Here is a 16,478-nt window from a genome sequence, read left to right on the forward strand (position 1 = left end):
GCGAGTCTAGAGTACAATCCAATATGCTTTCAGACTCTTCTTTATACTGACAGACATTTCAGTGTAATTGATATTCAAATCTTCATAAGATAATAAAAGCAAAAAAAAAACCTTTTGCAGAATCCAAGCCTCAGCGCCGTTCCTCCGGCTCTTTAAAAATGGTGCCCGCTCCTCCGCTCTCTCGCCCGAGCGTACCGTCACCGTTTTAGAAGCAACGGCCGCTCTTAGGGTGAGGGGCCCGCCGGCGCGCCGATCAGCATCCCCTCCTCTCCCGGGGGTGCCGCGAGCCTGATGTCGAGAGGGGCGGATTCCCTGCCCCCCAGCTACGTTAGAGCCAGGACCGCAAGATCGCGCTGCCACAGTGTTCAGCCCGGATCCGAAAGATAAAGGTAGTTTCAAGCAGCTGGTAAGCCACAATGCATGGCTAGTGGGAAGCATTTGCTCAGAGTGTACAAATCTCATAACAGAAGGATGTATTATTGGTTTCTCAATGTTTTTGAATAGCGCTGATTTCTCCATTATTACTCAAGTAGATTGGAATGTGAGAAAGACAAGAGGGTCTTTTTTGTACTAATTCCTTCGAGGCAGACAGAACTCTTACCTGAGGTCTGTGAGAGGTGCCAATTGCCACGAGGTGGCCCACACATTTGAGCAGAGGCTTCAGTGTAATGGAAATCCTTTAGAACATTTGTACCTACCTAAACTAAGGAGTCTGCCTTATATCTAACACCTTTTAGGACAGGAGTGACAAACTCATCTGTTATGAGGGCTGGATATGACATAATGGTCATTTGGTCATGCTGAGCCATGCCTTGCCAGCCCAGATTGGGAGCAGGGAGCTGGCTTCCTCAACTGGCCAGCCTGCAGCAGGCTTGCCAGCCCAAATCGAGAGTGAGGGGAAGAGGTGGCTGCCTCGGCTGGCTCACAGGCGGGATAAGAGCTCTCAAGGGGCCAAATCTGGCTTATAGGCTGTATGTTTAACACCCCTGTGCTAAGGCATATATAGAGGGTCGGACAAAGGAATTGTGTTTTACCCTTTTCTTTTGAATCCCTTGCTCAATCTCTTTTCTCCAGACCCACAACTCACTTGCTCAGCACAACCCTCAGGATCTCACAGTTCTTCATAAATCTGTTCTGTTCTATGCTCTCATAGCACAACACAGCCATTGTGAGCTGCCTTATATTGCTCTGTTCCTTTCTTATATTGCATTGTTCTGTGTTGTGATTACTATTTGGCACAGACAAAACAAGGGTGTCATCCAGCAAGGTGATTCATATTTAGATCTTGTTGCTAGATACATCAGAGATGCAAACAAATCTCCACTATATTTGCCACTCTGTGTCAGCCCTTGGCCCACAGAACCAGAAATCACCACAAAGTCAGATAGAGTCCAAACAGATGGCTTTTACTGGTCAAATAGGCATACAGTGCAAACGAATAAAATGACAGCTATGAGAGACTCACTAGCTGGGAGATATTATAAGGCAGGAAAGGCGGGAGATTACACGCACAGGCTGAATACAGTTTCCCAGGAGCTGAGTTCCCAGGCCTAGGTATGCGACCTTGGGGGGCAGACAATACAGCGCAGAGACAGAGGCAATAACGAAACCGAGATAGCAGCCTGACACTCTGCAACCACAGACTACACACACACACATACCCCAAACAATATACTGAAGATCCATTTCAAATCAGAAAGCCATTAGCACAGCCTACCTGTGACTTTTCCCAAGGTCAAAGATTTGATGGCTCTGAAGTCAGTCTCTAAAGAGAAGTTGTGTTTGACTTTGAGAACCTGGTCAATCTGGAAGGGGGGTCAATAAAAGTGATTCCATTATTACAGCATGCAAAGACCCCTGATGAATCTATAACACAAGCCTTCTCACCAGAAAACAAGTAATACCTGCCCCTGCTGAGAGCCAGTTGTCACAGAAAGCAAAATAATTGTGCCTTAATTCTGTAGGAGAGGCTAAAAAGTATGGCACAGTGATTTTACAGCAGGGCTTTCAGGGAACCCTCCCCACAGGAACCTTTCCATCATATCCAATAAGTGCTTTGGCCCCCACTGAGAACTCACAGCAACTTATCTTTGATTGCAACAAACAAGAAGGAAAAGTGAACTGTGGCTAAGTGTTTCTCATCCTGGCTTAGTGTTATGCAGAAAAGATAAATAGGATGACATAAGATTGGCATGAGACATTATGTGTTAGCTTACAGCTATGAAGAAGAAAATTGGCGAATCCACTTTCTCCTGTCTAGTGTTGCCTTCTCTGTGTACCTTCTGTAAAAAAGCCTCTTGAGGGTCAAAAGATCCCCAGGAACGATGTGGGATATAGTGACTGGAGATGGAGCAAGAAGGGGGGAACCAGCAGAAATGGCAGTCTTCTTATGTGAGCTTTTCATACAGGACTGATGATTACTGCTTCTTGCTAGAGGCCCTGCACCACATCCCATACTATTCCCTAACCATCGAGTGTGGCTTTTCAGGGACAAAAGGCACTGTACTGGGAATGGGAAGGCAGCAAAAATTCCTTCCACTAAGTCACTCCATTTGCGAAAAGGATGGGTTTAACTGAGATGCCCATTATTGCTATGGGTTGTGAATTTAACACACAGGCTATGATTACTTAGAGGTAGAAAGGTAGATTTTGGAAGATTAGGCCAAAATATGCCACACACTTATTATTTAGAAAGTAATTGATTCTCTGATTCCTAAGGTATGTCTGCGTTTTCATCAAAGTACTTCGGCTTCCTTGGTTTAGGTATTGAGCTCCTCAGTTAGAAACAGCTAGTTATATATCTCAGTCCAACAAAGGGCTGCTCTAAATCAAACTTTCTCAATCTTTGCCAACAATGAGGCTCTAAGAGTTAGCTCAGTAATTCAAAGGACTTCTCTCCAAATTGGAAGCTGTCTTTTTTTATAATTTATTGTCTATGCCAAATATGTGGGAGCTACTGATTTGCTGTCTTAAAATTCACTGTAGTCCATACTTCTCTGATGCCTATTGGAGTTTTGTGGGTTTTATTTGGTAATGCTATAATAGGGTGTATTGTATGCCACACTGGATGCTTTGCAGAACAGCACTCTATAAATATGAGAGACAAATAAACAATAAATAATAAATGTGTTTTCAGAATTCAATTTCAGAATTGAGATATTCATTATAGTTCATAAATCTTTCATTTTCATGAATGAATTTCAAAACCTTTAGATATATCAAAGCAAGGAGTCATCTCAGCAACCCTGATTAGTTTCTTTAATTACAAATTGTATTAAAATAGCACTTGGGGAAACCAAGGCACAACTGTTAGGGCAATAGGCTCACAGTTCATAGTACAACCATGAATAGAATCCACATCTATTGAGATTTTGGGTTCTACTTACTAGTACCAGATTCTCCAAATGTAAGGTGAGACTTCCTATTAAAGGTAAAGGTCCCCTGTGCAAGCAGTGGGTCATTCCTGACCCATGGGGTGACGTCACAGCCCAACGTTTCCAAGGCAGACTTTGTTTGCGGGGTGGTTTGCCAGTGCCTTCCCCAGTCATTTTCCCTTTACCCCCAGCAAGCTGGGTACTCATTTCACCGACCTCGGAAGGATGGGAGGCTGAGTCAACCTTGAGCCAGCTACCTGGAACCGACTTCCGTAGGGATCGAACTCAGGTCGTAAGCAGAATTTTTGACTGCAGTACTGCAACTTAACACTCTGCGCCACGGGGCTCCTACACTTCCTATTAGGGTTGTATATATTGATATATCTGAACCAAACATAAACCCTAAATTAGCCATTTCAGCAATATTCGGGTTTCGGGTCAACCGAATACCAAAACATGGGAATCTGCCCAAAGCTGAATAGGCGATTCCTGAAAAAGCCAAATAGATATTTGGCTTTTCGAGTTTCAGTTATTCGCCTTGTGTGGAGTCTCCATTTTGTGACCTTTGTTGTGTTTAAAGGTGAGCTACCTCCTTTCTTCATATTCCTGCCCCCTGGCTGGTTTTCAGGGCAGCAGGAGGGAGGGAGCAGGCATGTTGGAGCGTCTAATAGGAAGGCACACTGGAACTTCCCATGTGGCCAATGGCAGCAATGCATTTTGCCTTGGCCTGTTGGTTAGTGTGGGTTTTTTTTTTTTTGCTAGTTTGAGGGGGTGATTTGATTATTTTGGGTAGGAGGCCCCACTTCTATTTCTTCACTGCTTGCTGTTTTAAAGTTGCATTGTTTGAATTTTGGGGTTTTCTCTGCTTCAGAGCTTGTTGGCTTTCATCTGAAAGGAGGGGGTGATTTGATTATTGTGTGTGTGGGGGGGCTTGCTTCCATTTCTCCACTGCTTGCTGTTTCAAAGTTGCATTGTTTGAATTTTGGGGTTTTCCCTGCTTAAGATCTCGCTGGCTTTTACCTGAAAGGAGGGGGTGATTTGATTGTTTGGAGGGGGGACTGCTTTGTTCTCATTGTTCATCATTGTTCTCATTGTTGAATTTAGAGAAAAGGCTTTTTTTGGCAGTTTGGTGTCTTTGTAATGTTTTCCTATAGGGAATGGGGGTAACCCCTTTGGGACCCCATAAAATTGGACCCTGACCCAATCTTCCCCAAACGTTGGGTTTCATGCAAGGAGAGTTCCTTCAAGCTATCATGAACATTTGGGAACTCTACGTCTAAAATGTCCCCACAGGAGCTTCTATTCCCCCCCCCCCATAGACTATAATGGGCCCGATTTTTTTCAGTAAACCCGGAAATAAACTGAATACCAATATTTACTGGTATGGGTATTCAGCTTATTTTGGGTTTATTGAAAAAAATCAGGCCCAATAAACCTGAACCCAAAATTTACCTTTTTTTTTCTTTCTTTTTTTTTTTTTTGCACAACCCTACTTCCTATAACTAGTTACTGGTGGGGGAGGATCAGTACAATTTCCTTTCAGGTGGTCCCTTCATAACTCATGTCTGTGCCTTCAGCAAGTCTGAAGCAGAGCCTGTAATCCTATAATTCTGGAGAATCAGAACACATATGAAGCTGCCTTATACTGAATCAGACCCTTGATCCAGCAAAGTCAGTGCTGTCTACTCAGACCGGCAGCAGCTCTCCAGGGTCTCAGGGGGAGGTCTTTCACATCACCTACATGCCTAGTCCCTTTAACTGGAGATGCCAGGGATTGAACCTGGGACCTTCTGTATGCCAAGCAGATGCTCTGCCACTGAGCCACACCCAGGAGGGAGGAAAGGCATTATTTCCATGGGATTCATGTTGGTTGTGATCAGGCCTCGGTGCCAGATTTGTCCATACTACAACATTCCCTCTAAGTGCAGCCCTTTTCCTCATAGACATAAATGTCATCCAGTCATTTGTACGAGAAACTGTAAAGACATTCAGAAATTGCACTGTGGTAGGAGTAAAATGTGTTGGTCCCTTGATGGGAAGCACAGGTCATGCCCCTTTTTGCTTGCTTGCACCCTGGCCACCAGAATGTAACAAGGACTGCTGAGGCCTAGCCCAGCCCCTCTTTGCATAGAGTTGCTGGGGGTCCTGCTTCTTTGTCATGCAACAGTATGATGAAACAACTGAATGAGAGCCTGGGATGGAACGGTTGATAGATAAATTATTGGGAAGAAATGACTGATAGATTGGCCAACTGACTGATAAAATAAAACAGAAGTACAATGGCACCTTAAAGACTAGCAACATTTATTTCAGGATGAGCTTTTGAGAGTGAAAGCTTCCTTCTCTTTTGCCCACTGAAGGCAGTGAAATTCCAGGAAGGTGAGAAAGCAGAGACTAATGGGCATATTCAATACCTGAATGGTTAGCTCTCTTCCGTTTCTATTGATCTTCACATGGTGAAGCTCTTGGTTAGCAAAGTTTCCAGAATCAATGGTGAAAATAAGAGATCTGTCCTTAATCACCCTGTAACGGACTTGTAGGCTTCCTTTAAAAAGAAAGAAAGAAAATACATTCCCATTTTAAAAGGCAATACTAATAAGCAGATGCCATATACAACAATGTTGCACAGTATTTACACAACATTCAACAAACCATTTGGCAAACAGTAGTGAATACCGTATATACTCGCGTATAAGCCGAGTTTTTCAGCCCCAAAAAAGGGCTGAAAAAGCTGAACTCGGCTTATACGCGGGTCAATACGGTAGGGTAGGGGAGGGGGGAAGAGGGAGGAGGGAGGAGGGAACTTACTGCCGCCGCCCCCGCCGGGCCCACGCCGTTTCCTGCTGCCAAGAGCGGCCTGGGGCAGCCTCCTGCAGCTGCAGGGAGGCTGCCCCGGCCCTCGCCCAGCCGCGCCGCCGCTGCTCGTGGCCGAGGGCGGCCTGGGGCGGCTGCCCCGGCCCTCGCCCGGCCGCGCCGCCGCTGCTCGTGGCCGAGGGCGGACTGGGGCGGCTGCCCCGGCCCTCGCCCGGCCGCGCCGCCGCTTCTCGCGGCCGAGGGCGGCCTGGGGCGGCCTTCTGCAGCTGCAGGGAGGCTGCCCCGGCCCTCGCCCGGTTGTGTCGCCGCCGCCGCCAGGCCTGCGCCGCTTACTGCCGGGAGCCCAGGTAAGCCTGCGGGGGGGGGAGGGGTTATAAGCCGACCCTCGGCTTATACGCGGGTGTCTAATTTTTCCCCATTTTTGGGGAGAAATTAGGCACCTCGGCTTATACGCGGGTCGGCTTATACACGGGTATATACGGTAAGAACTCATGGAAAAAAATAGTCTCTTCATTGGAGTAGTATCTTCCTCACCAATAGACTGCATTATCACCTGATCTGTAGGCCCTGATGTGATTTACCAAATATTCCTTTAACACAAGAGTGACATCAAGGATGCTCGTAATTCCTTGGCTCCGAATACAAATAACAGTAACTCTTAATGCTCACCTTTGATACAAGAGGAACATTACAGCCCTGTGAGTTCTTCTCCAGTTTAGCTTTAATCTGAACCTGAGAATAACTCCTCCCTCTCACTTCTGCCCACCCACTCATTTACATGGCTGCTATGACAGGAAAGTGCAAGGTGTCCTATGTTACACCCAGGAGACTCTAAACTCCGAGAACAAAACATTCTTTCTCTCTGGAAAAGGGGCTATAAACTGCTCAAACTGCCGGCTGAGTTGAGATGAATTTCCTACATTTCTGTTCAACTGCTAGGAAGGGGAAAGATGGATGGCTATTTGGATGACATGGGTTGGGCTATAAAGGTTGGAGACAAGCACTTTATGTTAATAGCAGAAAAGGGGGCAGAGTGGTCCACATGGGATTGCACTCCCAACCTCATGATAGGATGAAGGGAAACACACCCAGCTGGGGCAGGAAAAGTTAAAAAGATATCGACAACCTGTCAGAAGTGCTTAAACCAGGATTGGGGACAAGAAAGGGAATAAAGTGAGTCTGCCTTGACCAGCTTCTATTTTTGATGTTCCAGCAGGTTTGTGTCTATCCCAAGGAGGTGATGCCAAGGTAACACCCGTGACTCTAAAGCTTATTTAGCCTTATGCTTTACTTCCTTTCCTAGTTCTGCAATAACCCTTTAGTGCTGTGACATTCTTTCCTCTGTACTTTTGATCTAGAGTTTAAAGTTGGTATAGAAAATAAAGATCTTTCTTCTTTAAGAGCTCAGCCTGTGTTCATAGAATCTCAGCTTCATGCCTGGCCACTTCTTCCATGCATAGGCGAGAACCTCCTGGCTAGGTTAGGTTGGTTAGTGAAAAAGAGCAAGTGTGGTGGGAGCTAGAAGTACACACATCCCTCACAAACACACAGAGCCCCTCCTGTGCCCCAAATCACAGGCAGATAGACAAAAAGGGCAGGGCTTGGGTGGTGGCACTACCCTGTACCTTGTTCTGTAAGGTTGGGAGATTCTGCTTGTTACAGGCCAATTGAAAGGCTTCTTTGCAGTGCTGGATCCATTCAGGCAACCCATTATGTGCATTGTTCAGAATGAATCATTGCTAGCTTGGAGATACTCCACTTCTCTGGCTTTCATATTTCATAGCATTTTCAAATGTGACAACCGACATACAAAGCCACAGCTATGTAGAAGCATTTGCTGCAGCCTCTCATGTGGGAACTTAATGGGAGAATCATCTTTACACTGAAATCAAACTGCGTAGAGTGGAAGGAATCACTGAGCTGATAATTTAGTCCTTCATTAAGCAGGTCAAGCAAGTCACAATATTTAAGCTTTGTTGTACAATAATCATTTCCACCAGAGGGCATGCAGGTCTAGCATACTTTTGAAACAGCTAGCTTTGCTAATTTTTACTTTCCAATTTAGTCAAATTAAATTAGAGAAGGACGAGGACAATAGTTTTAGTATTGTTTGAGTGAAAATATGGCTTTATTCTGTGGTCATGTATCTCTCAATATATGACTTGCTTTTAACATATTATTATTTTGCTATAAATGTCTTAACAAACGAGTCATCATTTGGTTGGGCCAAATGAAAGAAAAAAATGTCTTTGAATATTACATTGATGTTATTAGCTGTCTGTAAACTCTGAGGAAATTCCTTTTTTCTTAAAAAACAAAACAGCACCCAATAAGGAACATGACATTGTAAAATAAGTCTGATAGGTTGACATCTACACGCAGAAATATATTTATATATATTTAAAACATGGGGGAAAGTAAACTATCTTCCACCTTCAATCTAGTCAGTGATACATATACCCAGCCTGTGATTTTTTTTGGGGGGGGCACACTAGCCCTCTGAGGGAAGGGGTTATTGCACAGCTAATGGAAGTAAGTAGAGTGACAGGGTAAATGTTGCTTGACTTGTGAATTTGGCTTACAGTGAAGTCACTGCATGACCACTACTCCAAAAACAATTCTCCTCAGATATACTCAACCCATGCTCATGCAGTATAGTCATGGGAACTGGTTCTAGCTAATGCATAAGTGGCAGAAAAGGCAAAAGCAACTTACATGGATTGATATGTTAATTAAATTGAGCTTTATCAACTGATTAAATGCTTTTAAGTTGATTAATTATCTGGTTTTCAATGAATTAATCAACCTGAGGCAGATGATTAAGTTGCTAAAGTCGTTAATCATTTCAATTAATTTTAATTAATTTCTGCACCATCAGCAAAAACTCTTTTTTGAAGGGAAATATACCTTACAATTTACAGTCAACAAAAACTACCAGTCATAGTTAGAAGTAAATGCCATTGATATTCGTCTAGTTTAATACTGTCTACTCTGGTAATGGCTCTCAAGTCAGTCGTAGGGTTGCCAGGTTCTCCCCTGGCCACCCGCAGGGGATGCGAGTGAGGGGAGTAGTGTTGCCAGATCCAGGTTGGGAAACTCCTGGAGATTTGGGGATGGAGTCTGGGGAGGACAGGAACCTCAGTGGGGTACAATTCCATAGAGTCAACCCTCCAAAGTTTCCATTTTCTCCAGGGGAGCTGATCTCTGTAGTCTAGAGATGAGCTGTAATTCTGGGGGATCCCCAGGTCCCACCTGGAGATTGGCATCCCGAAGGCAGTGAAAGGTTTTACCTAACACCTAGTAACTGAGCTCCTTAATTGAAGATACCAAGAACTGAACCTGAGACCTTCTGCATATAAAGCAAGTGCTCTATTGATCTGTGGCCCGTCTGTAATGTACTAGCATACTGTAACCAAATAGTGTCAAAGAAATAAAAGTGTGCTTTTAACTTGAAGGCTCATCAACTAAATTCCCCCACATAAACACTGATGGTGCCAACCTAAGCAGAGTTGCTCCCTTATAAGTCAATGGGCCTGAGGTAGGTAGAACTCTGCTTAGGATGGCACTGTTAATCAGCAAAGGTTTTGTCAATTTATACATGAAACTTAATAAATCCTGCAGCCCCTGGAATATAGTCTGGGACCTTAAACACTTCTGCAATAATCAAACAGTGCTATCTTAATGCAGAGATTACTTCAATGGGCCTACACAGGAGTAACTCTACATAGGCATGAGCTGTCAGTTCACTTGCCTCACACTTCATTACACATGTATAAAAATTGGGATAGGTTCATTAACTTATACAGCATTACAACTACATTTAAACCATCTTGATCAACAACATCTTAGAACAACTTAGTTTCTACCCACAAAACTTGCAGATTCTAATTGTTTCATTTAAATATGTGACAGAAAGAGAAATGCATAAAAAGGGACTCTTTTGTGGATCCTTGAATTCAGATTTTCTAGTTGAGTTCTATGCCACATTATGCCTCCAATAAGAGTATGGGTACAATATATTTTATTTTAATTTCTGTATCATTTCTGTCTCATAATTGTAATTAAGGCAATCACCAAATTATGGTTCTGGGAGCTTTATTAAAGCCATGGGTTGCTTTGTCATCCTTCTGTGGCTTTGTGTATCTCAGCATGCATTCAAGACATGAACTGAAGCTTAAGCTATGTCTCACTGCCAAGTACTACCAGCTTATTTTGCAGATGTTCTTATTACATATGGAATCAGGACATGCACTGCAAGATCTTCAAACCAGGGTTGAGTAATTGACACCTTCTTATCTGATTATGGCCTCTGATGCTATTTTCTTTGGGATGTCCTATGTAGTTTTAGTAATAGCAAGATACACATTTTACTCACAGTTTCATGGCGGAATACAAAATATTTTCAAAAGGTGTGAAAAGTCAAATTATCCCACAGTTTAACATTACGTCACAGGGTATTGTTCATGGAATAAATTAGTGAATTATGAAAACACTGGGGGAGGGGCTTCTCTTGGAGATAACTTTGAAACTTCATTTGGTTTGAATGCAGCCCATCTTTTCACAGCAGTACAGTGATGGGCATATATAAATCTAGTTCCACAACATCTTTGTTGGCTGCCTATTTGTTTCCACAACCTGGGATCCATATCTGGACTACTGCCTTTCTCCTTACCTGCTTAGATCTGCTCAACCTCACCTATTTGAAGTGTCCTCTTTTAAGGAGGCAGGTGTGAGGGTCTGTACGCCTTTGCCTTGTATGTTCTCCCCCTCCCCCCCCCCCAGGACTCGTAAAAGCAGTCCAGGCCTTTTGCCTTTCCTTGGTTCAGGCGCTGCGTCTGACAGGCCCCAGGTTGGAATGTCTATTCCCTCTTCCCACGTCCCTCCCTTGCTCTCACTGACTCCCTTCCACCAGCGATGGCCTTGGTGGGTAGATAGTACTAACAAGCTTCCTGAGCTCTTTGATGTTTTGTACCATGCACAATTATCTCGTAGTTTCCCATAACATACGTTTGACATCTGCTTCCCTGTAGGGGTTATAATTCTGTCCTTGTGAAATCATGAGCACTTGCAACTTTACCAGTGTAAGGCCTATACTTTTCTGAAGCTTCCAATAAAGTTCCTTGTTTCTGCATGACCATCTGAGCAATTGATTTTATGGAGTTTGCACAGGGAGGTTGGGAACCCTCACAGCAGGTCAGGTTTCAGCTGCCTGAGCTAAGGAGTCTAGGCCTGTTCAGTGCCTGAAAGGAAGACCCTTTGGAGCTCTATTTATGTCATCTGATGGAATCAACATGGTATACTGGTTAAACTGTCAGGCACAGATCTAAAAGACCTGGGATCAAATCCCCACACTGCCATGAAGCTTTTTGGGTGAATCTGGGCAAGTTACACTTTTGGGTACCCCATTCCTGAAGATGGGGGTAGATGTGCAGCGCCCAGGAGTGGTACAGCCATGGCACCTCCACAAAGGCTTCCTGGCTGCTGCAGAGAAAATAAAACAATTTTAAAAGTTAAATGGGGAAAATGCTCCTATAGAAAACAGTGAGTCTATGCCACCAAAAAAGGTGGTGCAGCATCACTGCACCTTGAGGTTCCTCAAATAGCTGTTCCTCAAAAGAATAAGACACTATTTGTATTTCATTGTATTGCTCTCTCACATGTTCCAAAAAAGCAAATTAACAATTTGTATTCTAATTCACCATTAAGTCACAGCTAGTCCAAAATACTTATTAAAAAAGACAATTTATTCAAGGGAAAATATGATGATTTATGTTAATTTTAGTCATTTAGGGCATCTGCACATATGTTTTAGCTCTCAAGTGCTGTAGCAAAAGGTTACTGTTGTGATTATGCAGCTGAAAGATTACCTCGAGTCATTCACAGGAGTGAGGGAAAAATCTGCCCTACAACTTTCCTTTGCAATAATGATTGGCTAGCACAAAGGGAAAGATTAATGCACACATGAGAATGGAAATGAAGCTCAATTCTCCTAGCCTAGCCATGTGAATTCAAATGGGAGCTGATGTGCCAATCCTGAGTTTGTGAGTATGTAATGAGCCCCGTGGCACAGAATGGTAAGCTGCAGTACTGCTGTCCAAGCTCTGCTCACAACCTGAGTTTGATCCTGACAGAAGTTGGTTTCAGGTAGCCGTCTCAAGGCTGACTCAGCCTTCCATCCTTCTGAGGTCGGTAAAATGAATACCCAGCTTGCTGGGGGTAAAGGAAAGATGACTGGGGAAGGCAATGGCAAACCACCCCGTAAACAAAGTCTGCCTAGTAAATGTTGGGATGTGACATCACCCCATGGGTCAGGAATGACCCTGTGCTTGCACAGGGGACCTTTACCGGGCATTAGCAAATATGTGCTTGGTGTTGGGGAGATATATCCCACTCCTATATTGATTCCCCACTCCTCCACATGAAGCCTGCTGGGTGACCTTGGGCCAGTCACAGTTCTCTCAGAAATCTCTCAGCCCATGTAGAGGCAGGCAATGAACCCACCTCTGAACATCTCTTGCCTTGAAAACCCTATGGGGTTGCCATAAGTCAGCTGTGAATTGATGGCATTTTCCACCACTATATATATTGAGCGACAGCTCTATCTGGCAGCCAAGTGCAACAGGGTAGAGCCTCTGTAGGGGTGGGAGGCTCCACCCTCTGTGGGCATCTCTCCCTGATACCAGAAGGGTGTGCCCTGGTGGGTGTGCCCATCACCCAGACCTCCATGATAGGTCATCTCCCCAGGGAAGGACCTGGCTGCTCAGGTGGCAATCTGTGGGCAGTGAATGGAGATGTGGTGAGGTAGGGAAAGCATTCTCGAGGATTGGGTCTGCAATCCCCCCTCCCCGTCCCTCTCCCCGTCCCCCCTGCTGTCAGCACCCCTGACAATGGTGACAGCCCACCACCCCAAGCACCATTCCTTCCTTTGCCGTGTGTAACATTGTTGTAAGTGTGTGTGGGATCCTGGTGCCTGGGATCATCATCTTCAAGTCATTATTGCATTAGCAAAAAAAGCCATAGCAATAATACAAAATAAGGTGGAAATTCTGCCAAAATAAAATCAATAGCATTAAAAATAGTAACATAATTTTGCATAAGTTAAAGATTTAAACATTTCCCACAAAATATTAAAATACAAATTCATAATTAAAATATATATCTAATAGTAGGAAGGAAAGATCATACAATCCAGAGACAAATAAAAGATGACAAGTGACCCAAAGTAGAGCAATTATGGGTCAGAGATATTATGGTCAGCATGCCCCATCATCTTTTTATGCTTCATGATGGTGGCAGCCTTTTCTACCAGATATTCCATGTGCTTGCCCCAGGGCCGTTCGCTCACCAGAACCATCTGAGATGGGCCCTGCATCTATCTGTGGAAGAAACAATGGGACACGAGGCCACACCAGGAGCCTGGGGGCTGTCTGCTGAGTGATTGCTGAGGCTGGGGGATACTCCCATGATCTGGCCTGGATACTTCGGGAGCTGGGTCAACAGCACTGGTGCTGCTGGCCCAGCCCCTTGGGCTACAGCAATGGTTTCTAAGGGTGCTGGTCATCCAGCTGAAACCCTGATCCACCTGCTCTGCCACATTGTTGTTCTTTTTTTTTATTATTATTATTTATTTTTTATTTATTTTTATAGGGTACATAAAGGAAAAAGAGGGAAAAGGTAAAAAGAGAAAAACATCTTTATCTGTGCCCTCAATAAATCACTTCACTAATCTTACCCCCGGCTATACTGTCTTAATTAAGTACAAAATTTCATTAAAAAGTGTTAACTCATATAATTCCATTACTTTTCTATATATCGTCATTAATCCTCTTGCCTTACTTAAAAATCAACACATACTAAAAAGCTATTATAGGTTTGAACTTCATCTATTATCCATTTTCTATAATCCAACCCGTCAAAAGGTTTGAATCCAGTATATCTGTTGCAGAATCTTTTTTTTAAAAAAAATATTTTATTAGCTTTTTAATATACAAAGTAGGAAAGGAAAAAGGGTTTGGGAACAATTATGGTATGTTGTACAGGGTTGACATTTGGAGCGGGTCCACACCATTTTCATTTCATTATATTCATACTTCATTATCTACCGCAGTCTAGTATTTACCATTCTGTATCTTCTTGTTAATATTCTAAATCATAATTAGTTAGAACTTAACTATTATATTAACATCTTATTATTATTTTTTAACTAATTCTAACTGAAGTCCCATCATCTTCAGGAGTGTGTGGACTAGTCAGAATCCGGAGTGACTAGAGCAGGCCAGTTGTCTTATTATATCTTTAGCTAACAGCATATCTGTCATAAAATGCTAGTAAGAACTTAACTATTATGTTAACATCTTATTTCTTTATCTAATTCTAACTGAGGTCCCATCATCTTCAGGCGTGCATAGACTAAGAATAACATTGCCACTTTTTTTGTTGGATTTGATATAACGAATAGCAGCCAAAACAACTCTCACATTGTCCTTTAACTGTCTTTTGGGCATAAATCCAGTTTGATCAGAATGTATTATTTTCGAGATGCTTCTCTTCAACCTTTCAGTCAGTATCGCTGCCAATAATTTGTAGTCCACATTCAATAGGGAAATTGGTCTATAGGCTCTTGGAGAATGGTGGTCCCGTTCATCTTTAGGAATTAATGAGATATGCGCTTCTTTCCATGAGTCAGGCAATTTACCCTCTTGTAATACTATATTAAAAGTCTTTTGCAGATGCGGAGTCAGAATATGTTCCATCAGTTTGTAATAATTAGCAGAGTCCACCCGGGCCTGGTGCTTTATCTGGCTTCAACTTTCTAATTGCATCCGAGATCTCTTGTGTGGTTATCATTTGGTTTAATAGATTTCGGTCTTCGTCTGAGAACTTGTTCAAACATGCCAATTGGATATACATGTATAAACCTGTTTGTTCAGTGTCGTTATTCTGATAGTTTTTTATAATAATCCATAAAAATGTTTTTAGTATCTTCCTCTTTGATCGTCCACTGACCATTTTTTTGAATTGTCAAGAACATAAGGAAAGCCCTGCTGGATCAGAGCAAGGCCCATCCAGTCCAGCAGTCTATTCACATAGTGGCCAACCAGGTGCCTCTAGGAAGCCCACAAACATGACGACTGCAGCAGCACCACCCTGCCAGTGTTCCACAGCACCTAATATAATAGGCATGCTCCTCTGATCCTGGAGAGAACAGGTATGCAGCATGATTAGTATCCATTTTAACTAATAGCCATGAATACCCCTTTCCTCCATGAATATGTCCATTCTGCTCTTAAAGCCTTCCAAGTTGGCAGCCATCACCACATCCTGGGGCAGGGAGTCCCACAATTTAACTATGAGTTGTGTGAAAAAATACTTCCTTTTATCTGTTTTGAATCTCTCACCCTCCAGCTTCAACAGATGACTTCATGTTCTAGTACTATGGGAGAGGGAGAAAAACTTCTCCCTGTCCACTCTCTCCAAACCATGCATAATTTAATAGACCTCTATCATGTCTCCCCTTAGCCACCTTCTTTCCAAGCTAAACAGCCCTAAGCATCTTAACCGCTCCCCATAGGACAGTTGCTCTAGTCCCCTAATCATTTTGGTTGCTCTTTTCTGCACCTTCTCAAGCTCTGTAATATCCTTTTTTAGGTGTGGTGACCAGAACTGTACACAGTATTCCAAGTGTGGTCTCACCATAGATTTGTACAAGGGCAGTATGATATCAGCAGTTTTATTCTCTATTCCTCATCTAGTTATGGCCAGCATGGAATTTGTCTTTTTTACAGCAGCCGCACACTTCATTGAGCTATCCACTACCACCCCAAGATCCCTTTCTTGATCTGACACTGCCAGCACAGATCCCATCAGTGTAGATTTGAAGTTGGGATTTTTTGCCCCAATATGCATCACTTTACACTTGCTCACATTGAATCTCATTTGCCATTTTAATGCTCATTCTTCCAGTTTGTAGAGATCCTTCTGGAGCTCTTCACAGTCCAATTTTGTTTTAACCACCCTAAATAATTTGGTGTCATCTGCAAACTTGGCTACTTCACTGTTTAACCCCAACTCCAGGTCACTGATGAACAGGATGAAAAGCACCGGTCCCAATGCAGATCCCTGAGGCACCCCACTGCTCACATCCTGCCATTGTGAGAACTGACCATTGATTCCTACTCTCTGCTTCTTATTTTTCAGCCAGCTCGCAATCCATAAGAGGACTTGTCCTCTTATCCCATGACTATGAAGTTTGCTTAGCAGTCTTTGGTGGGGGACTTTGTCAAAAGCTTT

The 16,478-nt window shown here is 43.4% G+C and overlaps 1 protein-coding gene across 1 annotated transcript in view; it reads right to left on the minus strand.

Annotated features, from left to right (window-relative positions):
- Positions 1-16,478, minus strand: part of CNTNAP5 (contactin associated protein family member 5) — a 603,640-nt gene that overhangs the window by 28,215 nt on the left and 558,947 nt on the right. Inside the window, exons 20-21 of the mRNA XM_056861386.1 lie at positions 5,789-5,919; positions 1,718-1,805 (exon numbers count right to left, since the gene is read on the minus strand). Coding sequence (XP_056717364.1) covers positions 1,718-1,805; positions 5,789-5,919 — 219 coding nt within the window. The remainder of the gene's footprint in view (positions 1-1,717; positions 1,806-5,788; positions 5,920-16,478) is intronic.

This window comes from Euleptes europaea, chromosome 15 (assembly GCF_029931775.1).
Source record: "Euleptes europaea isolate rEulEur1 chromosome 15, rEulEur1.hap1, whole genome shotgun sequence".
NCBI lineage: Eukaryota > Metazoa > Chordata > Lepidosauria > Squamata > Sphaerodactylidae > Euleptes > Euleptes europaea.